Here is a 15,563-nt window from a genome sequence, read left to right on the forward strand (position 1 = left end):
GGGGGGGGGGGGGGGGGGGGCGTGGATTGTGGATCCCACCTCAGTTGGAGAGGAGAACAAAGTATTTTTTATAAGGGTATGAAAACCTCCCCTAGCAGACGCTTTTTGAAAATCCTGAGGGGAAGTGCGAAAGAAAAACTCAAAGAGGACAATATCTGCTAGCGGGCTTGAACTATACTCAATCTCTCCTATAATTTGATACTCGATTGTTATTGTTTTCTATCTTATTTCATTCAGGCAATTCCTTTTGCTGGATTTTCTGTGGCTATGTTCATGTTTTACTCGCTTGTCCCTGTACTGCTTCAGGTATGGATTGGAATATTTCTTATCAATATTATGCAAGTTCATGGCTGAATGGTTCAGCATCTCCCAAATAGTCTGCTAGTATTTTAGATCTCTAGCACATCTTACATTAGAATTTGGTTCTAAAAGTATGCATTTTGGCAGGTTAGCGGATCCACAATGTTGAACCTCTCTTTACTGACCTCGGACATGTGGTCGATTGTAATTCGTGTCATCGCATATAACGAGATGGTTCGTGGTCATTCGTCACCATCACGTCGTTCTTTTCTTTTCTTTTCTTTCACGAGTCATATCGGACGTTTTGTTTGTCTAAATCTAGTCATTTTTTGCAGGTTGATTGGCTTTACTACTTGGCCTTTGCTGTTGTTGTCATTGGACTTATTATTTATTCTGTGTATGTAATCTCTCTTGATCTACATTTTCCACCCATCTCTTAGAATCTGCTCGTAAAATACATATATATACTGCTCGAAAAGTTTCGGTTCGAACGATCTCAGGTTGCGTCACATTATCATTCCTTCAAGTCGTGGAGCGTTTATAGATGATTACCTAAATGATGGTTACTGATAAAGTTTTGAGAATCTGCCATTTTTATAGCCAACTTTAGCCATAGAAGATGTTTTTCCCGTCTAATGGCTACACAAAACCATTGTTATTACATTTTGCACTTATCTAATAGTGCTAGACAAACTCTGAACTCTTATCTCTAAATGCAGGGGTGAAAAAGAAGAAGATCAACGTCGAGCTGACATCGCCGATGAAGAATCCGAGCACGACAAACATGCATACAAGAAATGTCCTTCGAGAAACTAGGAACAAGGAACTTCAACCATCAGGTCGGATAGAAAAAATTAGGAAAGAGGTGTCTAATCTAATCTCGATTTAGAGTTCACTTACTCTTTTGTGGGGTTTTTTATGGGCTTATTTTTTTCAACACGTATAACATTGTGGTCGAAAATATGTCTTTACTGTTTATATACGTATACGTAGGTGGACAAATATGTATTTGTTAATTATGCTTTTATTTATGTCTTATATAATAGAATTTTTAGACTTGAAATTGTTTATTTAAATAATATTTTAAAATCAAGAAATGAACGTAGGATTGGTCGATATCAAACAACCCGTTTGATTATTAACTTACGAATATCAAATTATATGAGCCAAATAAGTTAACAAAAAAAAACATGTTTTTATTGGAATTTTATTATAAAAAGGTTCAATTACAAGAACTGATTTTCAAAGGACGAAAAGTAAAGCGAGGGTTAGATATTTTAATTCCCTCTCTCAAATTCCCGCCTGCTAAAGCGCGCGGATAGCGATCCGCGTGCTCAACTCAAAACATGATCTCAACCGTAAAACACAAACTCCAATCGACGGGTCACATTTACCCTCCATCATCCGAGCAATCACCTATAAATACTCTCGTGTCTCTTCCGCTTCTCACATCGAAGTATTCATATTTCGTCTTTCGCTCTCAAAAATTTCATCGGAAGCCTTTTCCCGCTACCGCGTCAATGGCTCGTACTAAGCAAACTGCTCGTAAATCCACCGGCGGTAAGGCTCCGAGGAAGCAGTTAGCGACGAAGGCCGCTCGGAAATCAGCTCCTGCAACGGGAGGAGTGAAGAAGCCGCATAGATTTAGGCCGGGAACGGTGGCGCTGAGAGAAATTAGAAAGTACCAGAAGAGCACCGAGCTTCTAATCCGCAAGCTTCCGTTCCAGCGGCTCGTTAGAGAGATCGCTCAGGACTTCAAGACCGATCTCCGGTTCCAAAGCAGCGCCGTAGCAGCGTTGCAGGAGGCGGCAGAAGCCTATCTCGTCGGATTGTTCGAGGATACTAACCTCTGCGCAATTCATGCTAAGAGAGTTACGATTATGCCGAAGGATATTCAATTGGCGAGGAGAATTAGAGGCGAGAGAGCTTAGAAACCCTAGAGTTGTGATTCGCGTTCAGAATGAAGGTTAGCGGTGTTGATTTGCCATTGAGGTAGTGTTAGAGAGCTTTAAAGATGAATCGGTGTTTAGATTAGGGTTTTCTCCATTTGGATTACGATGTTTCTTGGAACAGAACTGAAAATTCTACTTGGGGAAGAACGGTGTATTATTTAAATGAAAAGTATCTGTATCAACTTTGCAATTCTGTTGATTCTGTCAGTGAGGTGACAAAGGTTAAATTTTTGCTAATTTAGGAAAGGATTATAAAGGATTATTTCATCTAATTTAGTAAATGATTATGGATTTACCTGAATATATTATCTTCATTGTTGAATAATATTATGAATTGAATAATATTATCTTTATTGAGAGAATGAAATGAATAATATTATTTTCATTGTTAAGCCATATTTAGAGAATGGTTATAAATTTGGGGAGGGAATGATTATATACATATTTAGAGAATGATTATAGATTTATAGAGGGAATTATTATAGATTTATAGAGAGAATGAGTATTATTGCATGGGAGCCATCAGAGTTTATACTCAAAGTAAATAATATCATTAAACTCAAAGTAAATAATATCATAATATCATTTTATTGTAGTGGACAATATCATATCATTGAATTTATCATTGTGGAGGAGATTTACCGGGAGAGTTGTGTTCATTTAACTGATGATGTTTTATTTAATTGACCCAACTTATTTGGAATTACTTAAAATTTTTTAATGAATATATGTTGAAATTAGATAGACTTCTTAAATTTTTTTTAATGAATATATATTGAAATTATTTTTAATGAATATATATTGAAATTAGATAAGAAAACAAAAGAATGACAGAGGTAGATTAGTCTATGTTTTATTTTATCATTGAAAAAAAAAAAAAAACTTGTCTTTGTTTTTAAAATTTGGTTAAAGATTCAAATATTCCTTGAGAAATATGAAAAATTATTGTAAGAATGGTGAGAAAACAAACATGTTTTCAAAAAAAAAAAAAGAAAAAAAACTAAAATCTAAATTTTGAAGACAAAGAATCAAATAATTATTGGGTAGGAAAAACTAAGAAAATCTATTTTCCTTGAACCTGAAAATCCAGTCTTGAATATAACCAATTTAAGTTGCACACCTACCTGCCTAAAGAAACATACATTACCTTTCTGGGCATCTGGTGACATCAAAGATGGTCTTTTTTTTTCCCTGTTGATTAGCAAAGATGTGCCACACAACATGGCACCAGTCATATGATGTGGAAGACAGTACGAACTCACATTGAAAAAGAGATGATCTATCAGAGAAATGTATGGTTCATAATGTGTATTGAACATATATATATATATATATATATATATATATATTATATGTTGCTAATAAAAATCGAGGTATATCCTCTCATTTATCGATGTTCAGTTTGTATACAAATTGTGATAAGAATACGATCAGCAAGCAACTCACCTGTAGAACTCTCGGGGTATGTCGCTAGAAATGTTAAAGCATACAAAGAATATCAAACAAATGAACATCGCATCCAGCAGATTTCATAGAAATGAATGAAATGGCAGCATTTTTGCTCTTCACCAAATGTCCAATGTGAAGAAGAACTTCCAATGGCAACACATCAAGTTGGCCATCCCAATCTGGTACACTCTCATGTAAAACTGGTGCTACACTTGTGAATCTTCAACTTGGTTTATTATTGGTAGCCACCACCATATGATTGTTGGGGGGCGTACCCACTCATCATTGGATTATAACTACCCGAAGCATTCGATCCCAGCTGAAATCCACCTGGTGGTCGGAATTGCATTCCTTGTCCCATACCCATATTCATTCCCATGCCAGGGTTCATTCCCATACCTGGGTTCATTCCCATCCCAGGGTTCATTCCCATCCCAGGGTTCATACCCGGGTTCATTCCCATTCCCATCCCAGGGTTCATGCCCTGGTTCATTCCCATCCCAGGGTTCATGCTCATCCCCATTCCCGGATTCATACCAGCATTGTTCATACCCATACCCATACCCATTCCCATTCCCATGGGTTGATTGATTCCTCCGTAGGGCCCTCCCATGCCAACATTGTTCATACCCATACCTGAACTCACCATTGGGTTCGATGGAGCTCTGAGGGCACCCGCACCGGCACGGCCCATTCCAGAACCAGATCCCATAGCTTTACCCATGGTGATAGTAGAAGTCACTGCAGTTGTAGTAGGTTTTTCCATCCTCTTCTCTTTCCGATTTATGGAATCAAAATCCACTCCAATGTCTGCCAGTGGATTTGTTTTAGCTGCACATAGAGCAACATATTTAGTTAACCATCAGAGACAACAGATATGATGCATACATACACAAGTAAGAATCTGAGGGAGCACGAACTCACGGCCAGATATGTTCAAATCAACTAGCCCTCTGTTAAGAGTGTCGGTCCAGACTGTTGACTTTGTCTCAAACTTGCCCTTAGACGGTTGAGATGCTATTGAAAGTGAATCTGTTAAGGTTGGAAAACCTTGTTGTAACGGAACTTGAGGGGGCGCAGCTTGCGGAAGAATGCTGCCCAGAAAATCATCACTCCTTGGCTGTGCAGCATGTCCATTTTGTACCTGATAAGCTCCATGTGAAGCTAATGGCTGGGATGTAACGCCATGATGCTGCATGTTTCCACTGCCAAGTGGAGCAGCTGGCCCACTTGGATTTTGCTGAGCAATTTGTGTCGTAACAGAAGCAGCAGACCCTATATTCTCTATAAAATAGCCTCCACCACCATTAGCCTGCGGATTTGAACTGCTTGTTGAAGCCATCTGTGGATAGAAAGGAGATGTAGATCCTCCCTGTGGACCCCCATAGCCATGCTGTCCAGTAGGTGCCGTAGATCCCCCCTGTGGACCCCCATAGCCATGCTGTCCAGTAGGTGCCGTAGATCCCCCCTGTGGACCCCCATAGCCATGCTGTCCAGTGGGTGTCATAGATCCCCCCTGTGGACCCCCATAGCCATGCTGTCCAGTGGGTGCCATAGATCCCCCCTGTGGAGCCCCATAGCCGTGCTGTCCAGTGGGTGCCATAGATCCCCCCTGTGGAGCCCCATAGCCATGCTGTCCACTGGGTGCCGTAGATCCCCCCTGTGGAGCCCCATAGCCATGCTGTCCACTGGGTGCCGTAGATCCCCCCTGTGGAACCCCATAGCCATGCTGTCCAGTGGGTGCTGTAGATCCTCCCTGTGGGGCCATCCCATAGCCAAACTGTCCAGTAGGTGCTGCAGATCCTCCCTGTGGGGGCCCATAGCCTAACTGACCAGCAGGTGCTGTAGATCCTCCCTGTGGGGCACCATATCCAAGCTGTCCAGTAGGTGCACTTTGAGGCGGGAAAGCCATATTTGAGTACAAAGGTGCCGTAGTTCCTGGTTGGGGTTGCAAATTAAGGACGGAGCAATCATTTGGTTTTGAAGGCTGATTGCTTAAAGCTGTAAAAGTTTGGTGAGGTTGAGCAGGATCTGAGAAGGGAGTAGGCAACGCAGGCTGGTCGCTGGGGAATGAATAAGTTGGCAGGGATGCTGTGTTAGATGGAGGTCCAGAAGGAGGTAGAATATCTGCCAGTATATCGATCTCGGGTTCTGGAATAGTGGATGGCCCTGGAAGAAACTGTGGGTCTGATGGTGCTTGCAAACTGGATAAGCCAGATGCACCAGTTGAAGCAGAAAATCCATTACTAAATTCAGAAGTAGAGACTTGGTTTGTTTCCGGTGTAGCTCCTTGGGATTGTCCAAGGCCTTGGTGCAGAGAAGACTGGAAAGGATCTGTCATAGTAGAAGGATGAGATTGTCCAAGGTTTTGGTGTAGGGAAGACTGGAGAGGATCTGTCATGGAAGAAGGTTGGGGTTGACCAAGGCTTTGATGCAGGGAAGACTGGAGAGAATCTGTCATAGCAGAAGAATGGAATTGAGGGGCACCATCATCAGAAAGCATAGCTTTAAAAGGAGTGTCGCCAAAAGGATCTTCAAAACTCTGCAAGTACATAATTCGAAGGTGCTCAATACGGATTCAGTTCAACTAAAGTTTCTATCTTTTATGTGTTTGATTAGAAAAATATATGAAAAATGTCCGTTTAGTTGTGACAGATAATGGAAAACCAAAGGGAACGATGTATATATGTAATTTTATCAGAGTGGGCACTTCTACACTGAATGAAAAACTTAAAATGCACCATCATATACCTGATTACTGACACTAGCTACTGACATAATAGCGTGCGAGGTTCCTGCACCAGAGTTCATGTGGGAATCAGGCTCGAAGGCTCCAGTCACGTTTGCAGATGCCACTGGCATAATGGCCAATGGGTTTGAAGGAAAATCCGTCAGTGAGCCAAGTAAGTCCATCTCAGTATTGTTTGGTGGAACAGTTGGAGCAGCTGAAAAAAGAGGGGAAGTTCCTGTGGTTTAGTGCCAAGAACCAACAAAGTAAGATAACTTATAGTTTGGTTTGAGTCAAAAGAGTGGATTATCCTTAACAGACCCATGTTGGATTATCTTTGATAGGATGGTATGCAAAAAGACTTGTACATCAACTTTTTCTACCATGCCGAACACTTTTATGTCGATATGTAAGTAACCTTTACAGTATATCAGACTGGGATCCAAAACCTTTCTACAGAATTATGCATTTAATTTATACTAAAAAAATTGCATAGAAACAGGATACAGAGGAGATGTTTATTGCATAGCACGATTCATGTATAACTACTATACTACGTTAAAATGGTGACCGTGGGAAGTAGGCTACCTATAACTACATACACTTCATTGTATACAGCATCCAAGAACCTTCATCATTTAAAATATGCCCTCTGAATCAATATTTTATGAAAAAACATGATGTCGCTGTGACAGAGGCAATTGAGTAAACCATACTACCTATCCACGATATGTACAATTCAAGTCATACTCGTGAAGTAGATAACAATATTGTCATCACCAATTCCAGCAACCTTATGAAAACCAAAATACACAATACTGAAGAGGGGAGGGGGAGATTCTTCCCTATCAAAATGAAATCTAAAACTCCCAGTTTTAACTTTAAGCCCTTAGTACTATTAATATTCCTCAGTAAATGCCGCTATCACAATCAAACTCTTAAATGATGATAACACATGCTGGGTAGAGCTAGATTTAAATGGGGTCAACCTGAGGTTAATAGCATTAAAAACTAACAGAGGTTTTGTGCACCTGTGACTGAACTGCGAGGATCAAATGCATCAAAGGACCCAATTAACTGGTTTCCAGATGTTGGAGTACCAGGAACGGGACTTGACTGGCTAGTTGCACTGGTAACAGGCGAAGATGAAGTAGCAGGAGCAGACTTTGAGGTTTCTTGGTCCCTTTCCAATAAAAGATGTCCAGTTGACTAAACAGTTACTAAAACTGCTAAAACTAGAAATAGAATTGAGCAGAAGAAAACTAATACCTATCATTATGAGCTGGTGGGCTTTGAGACTCGTTCACTGCCTCTTCATAACTAGGAGGTGCACCAGTGTCTTGCTCTGAAAATTTATGATCATGCCGCCTGCCAAAAGAGATTCAACTCATAATTCAATTCATAGAACTCAATTGAACACACTATTCCATGAAAGTTTTTAAGAATTACCTCACGTCTGGAGACCTGTCATCACCTCTTCCACTACCATCACTGCAAGAAAAAGAAATACAGGCTAAGTACAACCCATGCCAAAATTGTACACCAGAGTGATCTGGGAAGGAATTGGTTCTAAAAATATCAAAATTTTCCTTTGCACAGTAGTTCTCAACAGCATTAGTATCTTAGACAAGGTTCAGAAGAGGCACTCCTACATTCACCTATCCCCCCCCCCCCCAGTTTTTGTGTAACAGTAAGGAGGAAACCCTCTCCCACTCTTTCATTGTAAACTTGTATCGAAGGTCTGGAATTTTTTTTTGTAAGTGTTTAGTTTAGTTTAATTAGGTACTGCTCGAATTTCTCAGAAGATTGGTTACCTGAGATTTTGTTTAGTTGGTGTCAAGGACAAAGCCAGAGTGATTTGGTCTAGTGCCGTTGGAGCTATTTTGTGGTCCATTTGGAAGGAAAGAAATGTAAGAAGATTCTGACAAGCCAAAGTCTCTTGATCACATTTCTGACATTGTCTGGTTCAATCTATCTAATTGGCGTGCTCGTCACTTTTTTTTCCTTAATTACCTTGTTTCTCTTACCAACCTCGATTAGAGTTTTTTTGTTTCACCCCTTATTTTTTGGAGAAGGAACTCCTGTCTCTTTATCCTTTAGGTTGTGTTATTTAGCTGTTGACCTTTTTTTTTTCTTTTACCTTTTTGATGTTTCTTATCTCAGAAAAGGGGTTCCTTTACATAATAGTGAAAGAATAATTCAATAACACATGATACATACCGTGCATTGTCATCGTGATCATTATCTTGATCCCTTCTTGAACCATATCGGTGATCATCAACACTTCTTCGTCCCCAACTATCACCATCCCTGGGACTATCTTTTCCATAGCGTTCTTCACCATCTCTCCTATATTGATCTCTATCACGTATATTTGAGTCAGAATTCCTCCCGCGGTCATCAGCTCTATAGTCATATTCTCTTTCCCTTCCATAACCATTGCTATTCCTATCTTCGTCCCTGCTTCTATAGCGTCCCTCATTATAATCATCATCATAACGGTCTCCATACCCCCCAGCATTGGAGTTTGGCCTATATGCTCCACCAGCTAATGATGCACTTCGAAACCTATCCAGTCATACAAATGCATTTATTGTTGAGCACAACCACGTTAAACTAATTATAAGGAGCTAACCTAATTTTAAAAATGCATGAGGAAAGGGGGAAGGAAGAAGAAGAAGACAACCGAAGAAAGAAAGAAAGAAGAACAAATGACAGATTTTTTTTCATGCCAAAACTTCTATTTAATTTCCAAAATCACCAGGCTAAAATTCAGGCTCATGCTGTTCTTACAATATTTGACAGAGAGAAGTTTGCTTGAGAAGCTAACAGACAACACAATAAAGATGCAGATTCTGAAGGAAAAAATATTAAACAAAGTTGAAGACTAAGAAAGGAGAAGAAAACATTGAACATGATTCACAAACATATTATCATACAAGATTGATCGCCAAACTTTAAGTAAATAACCTGCAGGCATTAAAATCACAGACACTTCTGCTATATAGACAAAATTGGAGAAATTGAATAGAGAAAGAAGCAGAAAAGAGATGGAGCGTTATATATATATATATATATATACACAGATATAGACTACACTCACTTGTCCCTGTTAGTATTAGCCTTCTGCCTAATCTCACTGATTCTTTCAGAATCATTCACTAGCAGCACAAGACTCTGCGACTTCTTTCGTACATTTGATCCTTGATCCCTTCCACTGGAATCAATATATTGAAAGCTGGACAAGCCCTATAGTGGGAAAAAAAATGATTAAGAAATTAGAAAAACATCCAAAGAAATGGAGAAAACTAAATAAAACATGTAGTTACAAAGAACTAAGAAACTGTATTACTGATAATTGGTATGCATGATCCTTGATTTCGTCTATTACTCGTTCGGATCCATGAGCCACCAGATACTCCAAGACAGTTAAACCCTGAAGCACAACATATTTTCTTTTAAAAGAACTGTACCCTCAAAGAACGCAAGAAACAGAAAATCAAGATTTCTTTTTCCCTGAATAATATAATCAAGCTTTAAGGACTTCCAAAAATCATGACAAAAACTGATGGAAGATAACATTTTTTTTCCCCTGTGAAGACAATGAACTGGGGAGAAAGATTATGTTCGCACACATGTGCGCCAATATCAAATGACAGAAATCAAACCTTGTATACATGCCGCCAATTTTTGCCAGAGTCATTAACACGCTTCCAAATAACTGCCATGATCATCTGACACTCATGACTGCATTAAGATTTAGAATGAGCTCTCTTCTAATTCAGGGTGGGTAGTAGAAATCATTCATGAAAATCAGGTAACACTTTCAATCAAAAAGAAGAGAAAATGTGATGCTTACTAATTTTTGCTTGCTTGAGCAATCTCTGCAAGAAGTGTTCCATGGGGGCCCCAAGGCTCATTGCTAGTAGCATCAAGAACCTGCCAGGCAGGAAATGATCTTATTGTCAGAGTTAGAAGTCTTAAATGACCAGGTATCACATTTCAAACGATTTTCACCTACAAGGAGAATCTATCAGAGAAGAGCAAAAGAAAATCATTAAGGGAGAAAAAAAAAAACCTTCTGCTCCAATCGAGGAACTTTAAGCACCGTCTTATTGACCTCTCTCTTGCTGCAAGAAAATGAAATACAAAGCCATTTAAGTGAACATCATTCAAAAAGGTAATCAAGCATACAAAGAGAGGGAAAACACCAACATCGAAGCACAGACCCTGAAATTAATTTTTTAAGAAAAGAATAACAGAAAAGTTTTGTTATCATTTTAAGGTTTTTTGAAGCATGGAACACATTGATTCTATAGAATAGGCATAGACAATCGAATCTATAATTTGCAGAGAACATTTAATATAGAATTCTTGATTTAAAACTAAAAGCATGTTTGATTTAAAATATCTAATTCACAAGTATTATGCCTAGAAGTTTTGTAGAGTCTCTCCTTGAGGCTTGAGATCGTTTAAGAATGGGAGGAGAAGCTTCGGTACTTCGGTAGAATGGTTGTAGGGTCTTTTGCTGGTGTCTTTAGTTAGAGTACTACAAGACTTTTCAAGAAGTATAAAAAAGCATAAATTTAAAGTAAAGCTAATCGTTAAGCTTTCATCATTTAAATATTCTTTAAACTATATGTTCCGAAAACAGTTTCATAACACCATTATTTAACATGAATTTGAACTTTTTAAGAACCTATCAGATAGAACTTTGTTTTCTTAGTTTTTAATATTTGCAAAACTAGTTTCTGTATCATAAATCATATAGACCTTCATTCTTTTTTTTTCTTTTTTTTTTTTTGGAAATTTAAGATGCACTAATTTACCATAACTTCACATTTCACAACTCTTTCCACATCACATTCTTTGTTCTTTCTACAGCAGAATGATTAAATAAAAGTTAAAAAACTAATATAGAAATTTTGACCATAGAAAACCCAACTAAAGTACAACAACCTTTCCAAATAATTGTTGATAATTTAGAATTATAATGTATATTCTATTAACACTACAGTTAATAAATTGTCTTATGTAATCTTTATAATTTACACCGTGATCAAATTACAAGTTACTCTCTTCTATGAACTTCAAACATTTATAAATCATACCAACTAAAAATAAAGTAGAAGCTGGAAAAGCTTTATTGAACAGTATGATAAAATGAAGTCATTAAAGTTGGAAAAAGTTCATATACTGATAAATGTTTATTTTCCAGTTTAAACTCTTAAATATTTTTAACTTAACTTTCCCTAACTAGAACTTCAAAAATAATTTAGGATGTTGCAAGAAAACGTCCATTTGAAATTCAGAAACATGTCAAATAGAATTTACAACCCTTACAGCTGTGCACTTCAATCATAAACCAGAAACCAAACAGGCTCTACATCATCCAGTGCTAGGATTTTTTATTTCTAACATTCACTTGCAGTGATGAAGTCATATATGAGCATTAAAATGTGAATTATCACTCACATATCCCTGACAGTCTGACCAAAGACCTTCTTCATCGTTGATGCCTTGATGGTACTAAAATTCAAGTGAAGCTCACCTCAAATATTCTGGGCTGTTTCAGAGGAAAACAAGTAAGAGTGTTTAAAAGCTTGGAATATAGATTAGAAATCTAAGTAATGAACATGAAAGTACATGTAGAACGACTACAATTCCAAATTGTGGTTATCTGACATCAAACACATCATGGAAGGAAACTTAATTTTCATCTACATTGCTAGCCACGTAAGTATACAACGAAATGTACGTTACAAACTTGGATAGATATGCATACACGCATCAGCAGTCGAATGGACGAGAAATACCGAACCACAAATCATGATCCACATCTGGCATTGTGAAAAGTATAAACAAATTCAAGTCGGTGGAAGAGAATTGGAAGTTTCCAACCAAAAGCACCGACAAAACCAAACGAAACCAAAATTCACCTAAATGAACAAGAATCAAGGATCCAGATCATTAACATCAATGGAAACTTCGATCATCAATCATCAAAAACAACAAGAGGCCAATTCAAAGAAAGAAAAAAAAAAGAAAAAAGAAAAAAAAAACAGTATTCCGAATTCAATTCAAAACTTCATTCCAACTAAACATTCGCGATCAATAAGCTGAATCAATAGCAAAGCTGTGGATGATGTAAATGAAAAGGAAAAATAAAGCGCAAGATCTGAAAGGAAAGCAGTAAAATGATAGAAGAGCATACCAATCGCAGAAGGAGGAAGGCGGATGGATCAGAAATGGAAGAAAATGGTTACGCCGGAGAGTGGAATGAGGATGGCGGATCTGAAGCTAGTTGGAGAGGAAAGTAGAAGAAGAGGCGAGATTTTTGAACATGGTCTTGGAAGAACAAATGCTCTGTCGAGGAAATAGCAGCGAAGGAGAATGGACGTACCGCGAGAGAGATAAAAGAGACAACGCAACTTACACGCAGTAAATTAAGGGAATGCATTTTTATTTTATTTTTTTCTCCTTTTTTATTTTGTCTCATTTCACTCATCATTGTTTATATCTATCAACCATAATCTAATGGAACTTCTATTATTAAATACCCTTAAATTCCTAAGCTCATTATTTTCAATATTTTAAAATTAATTTTTTCATAATAAAATTTAAGAATGAAAAAAATATATTTTTAAGCGTCTTAATTATAATTTCTATTTAATTCATAATTTTTAATATCACATTTTTTACCATTTAATTTTGAATTTTCTCGAGGGTTAAGTAATATTCGTTTAGATTAGTTTAATTCATTTTTACTAGACACTTATTTTCGCTAATAATAAAATTATTTAAAAATTTACATCTTATTATTTAATTAATTAATGAAAATCGAAAGATGGAAGAGACTAAAAATATAATATTTTGAAATTTATGGACTAAATTGAAATTAAATTAAAAGGGATAAAAATGTAATTATACTAAGAAAGGCAAGAGGTAAAAAAAATATATTATTTTTAGGAGTCTTAATTATAATTTCTATTTAATTCATCATTTTTAATATTACATTTTTTACCCTTTAATTTTAAATTTTCTCGAGTTTTAAGTAATACTTAATTTAGATTAGTTTAATTCATTTTTACTGGATACTTATTTTCGCTAATAATAAAATTATTTAAAAATTTATGGATACTTATTTTCGCTAATAATAAAATTATTTAAAAATTTATATCATATTATTTAATTAATTAATGAAAATGGAAGGACTAAGAATAAAAATATAATATTTTAAAATTTATGGACTAAAATTGAAGTTAAATGAAGAGCGTGGGGTAAAAATGTAATTATACTAAAAAGTATAATTATTTTTAATTGGAAAATATTGGGGAAATATATGAAGAATGGTCGCATCAGAACATTGGCCGACACGTTGAAGATTGAAATTTGAAATTGAAATATTTTAAAAAAAGAAAAGTATTTAATAAATTTAAAAAGAGGGAGAATATTGGTTTAAAAGAAAACCATGATATTTCAACAAGAACCATTCAATGACACTTGGCCCCAGCTGTATTGTTTGCGACAGCCCCAACTCATGTATTTAATTTATATTATTATTGTTTTTTTTTTTTCTTTTTTTGAGAATAACTCCACCTCCCGACCTATAACGGTGACGAGCACGTGATGTGCGACGCTTAGCTAACTCTGACTAGAAATTGACATTTGGTTAATAAGACCTTCATGGTCTGGTTTGTGCCTCTAACCAATAATCAACACTACGTTTACGACATTCAGATGCCTCATAATGACATGATATCTTTGATGGCCACCTACCTTCTTGTATGGGCGATGCAACGTACACACAAGCACTTTGACCAACAACATCGTTTAGATTTACATAATCAACTCCTAAATTCAGATATCAACATTTGATTTTGACCCAGGTCCCAAAACGACCATAAGCTTTCAAACTGGCAGCCTCAATAGTTTAAATCTATGTATTCTTTGGACGGTTTCCTTTTAATTGTTGTGTGGCAAGTGGCTCGAACATCATAATAAAAAAAATAAATTTTTAATTTGCAACTTTTTATTTAATAGATTCTTAAAAAAAAAAAAGATCTATTAAATATAAATATTATTTTATGTATAATAAAAATTTAACATTTTAATTGTATATTTAGTGTATTTATTAAAACATTTTAAAGTTTAAATTTATAATTTTGAAATTTACCTTGTTTAGCATTTTGTTAATAACCCTTTTTTGTTGCACAACATATTTTTTAAAATTACGAAAAAAGTGAGGAAAATTAGTTTTTAAAAAAATTCAGTGAATAATAAAATAAAGAAATTATACAAAAGTTTTATTTTATTTTATCCAAAGAAAAAAACAAGAAAGAAAAAAAAAACGAAGCGGGAAAAAGATGGGGGGATTTAAAAATGAAGAATCTCAAAATGCTCAAAGAATTTGGCATTTGCAATGTTCATCAATGGAGGAAGGATCTGCGGCTAGATGAAGCCATTTGGATCATATCGAAGACTTACAGAAGTATTCCTCAGAGGTTTGCATCTTCCTCCCATTAGAATCCTTTTCTGCCATAGCCGTTGTCCGTTTTCATCGCCTTCATGATATGAGATTGCCGTCGATTTTTTTTCCTTCGTCTGTTTCCGATCTTTCGATGGAATTTGAAACAATCGCTTATGATTTTCTCGGTTTGCAAATAGCATAGCCGATTCATTGTTTCTGAGATTTTTCTCGTAATTGAGATTTCTGTTTCGGTAGCCACTTTTCACCTTGCAGATTCTGCTCTTTATGAAATTGAAATTGAAATTCCTCTTTCTAAATAGGTCTAAGATCGACGTAGGAAGTCTCGATTGGCTTGAACTCTTCTCGTCGCTTCGAATTATATTCTCTGTTTCAGATTCGCCATTCGATTCTGCCGCGAAAATTTCCTCTCGATCTTCGCGATAATCTTCTCCCGCTTCCGATTCGCTCAAAAAATCATCATCATCATCATCTCCATCGATTTTACTTCCGATTCCGCAGGCGGAGAATTTTCCTCCGCCGAAGATTTTGTAGAACATGGAGGCAACTTCGGCGAGCCACTTCTTCTTCTCGATCTCGATGGAGTTTTCTTTTTCCTTGATGTTATCGGTGCAGTAATCGAATCTTTTTCGGAAGGGCTTGAGAA

The 15,563-nt window shown here is 36.6% G+C and overlaps 3 protein-coding genes across 7 annotated transcripts in view; 2 read left to right on the plus strand and 1 right to left on the minus strand.

Moving 5' to 3' along the window:
- Positions 1–1,327, plus strand: part of LOC111461226 (solute carrier family 35 member F1-like) — a 7,058-nt gene extending 5,731 nt beyond the window's left edge. For both annotated transcript variants that reach the window (XM_023104744.1, XM_023104743.1), the window contains 4 exons: positions 238–306; positions 448–534; positions 636–697; positions 1,020–1,327. In XM_023104744.1, the coding sequence (XP_022960512.1) occupies positions 238–306; positions 448–534; positions 636–697; positions 1,020–1,116 (315 nt within the window). In that variant the 3' untranslated portion in view covers positions 1,117–1,327. The remainder of the gene's footprint in view (positions 1–237; positions 307–447; positions 535–635; positions 698–1,019) is intronic.
- A 404-nt stretch (positions 1,328–1,731) lies between these two features.
- On the plus strand, positions 1,732–2,445 carry LOC111460753 (histone H3.2). Its single transcript, XM_023104025.1, has one exon. It carries the CDS (start codon positions 1,821–1,823, stop codon positions 2,229–2,231), a length of 411 nt encoding a protein of 136 aa, XP_022959793.1. The 5' UTR covers positions 1,732–1,820; the 3' UTR covers positions 2,232–2,445.
- Positions 2,446–3,606: 1,161 nt separating this feature from the next.
- Positions 3,607–12,849, minus strand: LOC111460752 (clathrin interactor EPSIN 3-like). 4 transcript variants are annotated; one of them, XM_023104023.1, is made up of 15 exons: positions 12,644–12,849; positions 11,905–11,995; positions 10,508–10,559; positions 10,289–10,368; positions 10,098–10,176; positions 9,782–9,865; positions 9,533–9,678; positions 8,650–8,997; positions 7,879–7,920; positions 7,699–7,797; positions 7,461–7,612; positions 6,453–6,667; positions 4,626–6,243; positions 4,165–4,532; positions 3,607–4,098 (listed from the first exon to the last, which is right to left on the minus strand). In XM_023104023.1, exons 2-15 carry the CDS (start codon positions 11,937–11,939, stop codon positions 3,937–3,939), a joined length of 3,480 nt encoding a protein of 1,159 aa, XP_022959791.1. In that variant the 5' UTR covers positions 11,940–11,995; positions 12,644–12,849; the 3' UTR covers positions 3,607–3,936. The 4 variants fall into 4 exon arrangements, with proteins under 4 accessions (XP_022959791.1, XP_022959789.1, XP_022959790.1 ...); XM_023104021.1 differs by having other exon boundaries at positions 3,607–4,532; positions 12,696–12,849; XM_023104022.1 differs by having other exon boundaries at positions 3,607–4,532; positions 6,453–6,646.
- Between the last annotated feature and the right edge of the window lie 2,714 nt (positions 12,850–15,563).

Source organism: Cucurbita moschata, unplaced genomic scaffold (assembly GCF_002738365.1).
Source record: "Cucurbita moschata cultivar Rifu unplaced genomic scaffold, Cmos_1.0 Cmo_Scf00024, whole genome shotgun sequence".
In the NCBI taxonomy this organism is placed as follows: Eukaryota; Viridiplantae; Streptophyta; class Magnoliopsida; order Cucurbitales; family Cucurbitaceae; genus Cucurbita; species Cucurbita moschata.

Bases quoted from the DNA above. Each gene is read 5' to 3' on its own strand.
- LOC111460753 (XM_023104025.1), top strand. From the start codon at position 1,821: ATGGCTCGTACTAAGCAAACTGCTCGTAAATCCACCGGCGGTAAGGCT.
- LOC111460752 (XM_023104021.1), bottom strand. From the start codon at position 11,939: ATGAAGAAGGTCTTTGGTCAGACTGTCAGGGATAT. The intron at 8,998-9,532 runs GTGAGTGTAGTC...ATGACTGGATAG, and splicing joins GCTAATACTAACAGGGACAA to GTTTCGAAGTGCATCATTAG. The intron at 7,921-8,649 runs GTATGTATCATG...TTTTTCTTGCAG, and splicing joins GATCACGATGACAATGCACG to TGATGGTAGTGGAAGAGGTG.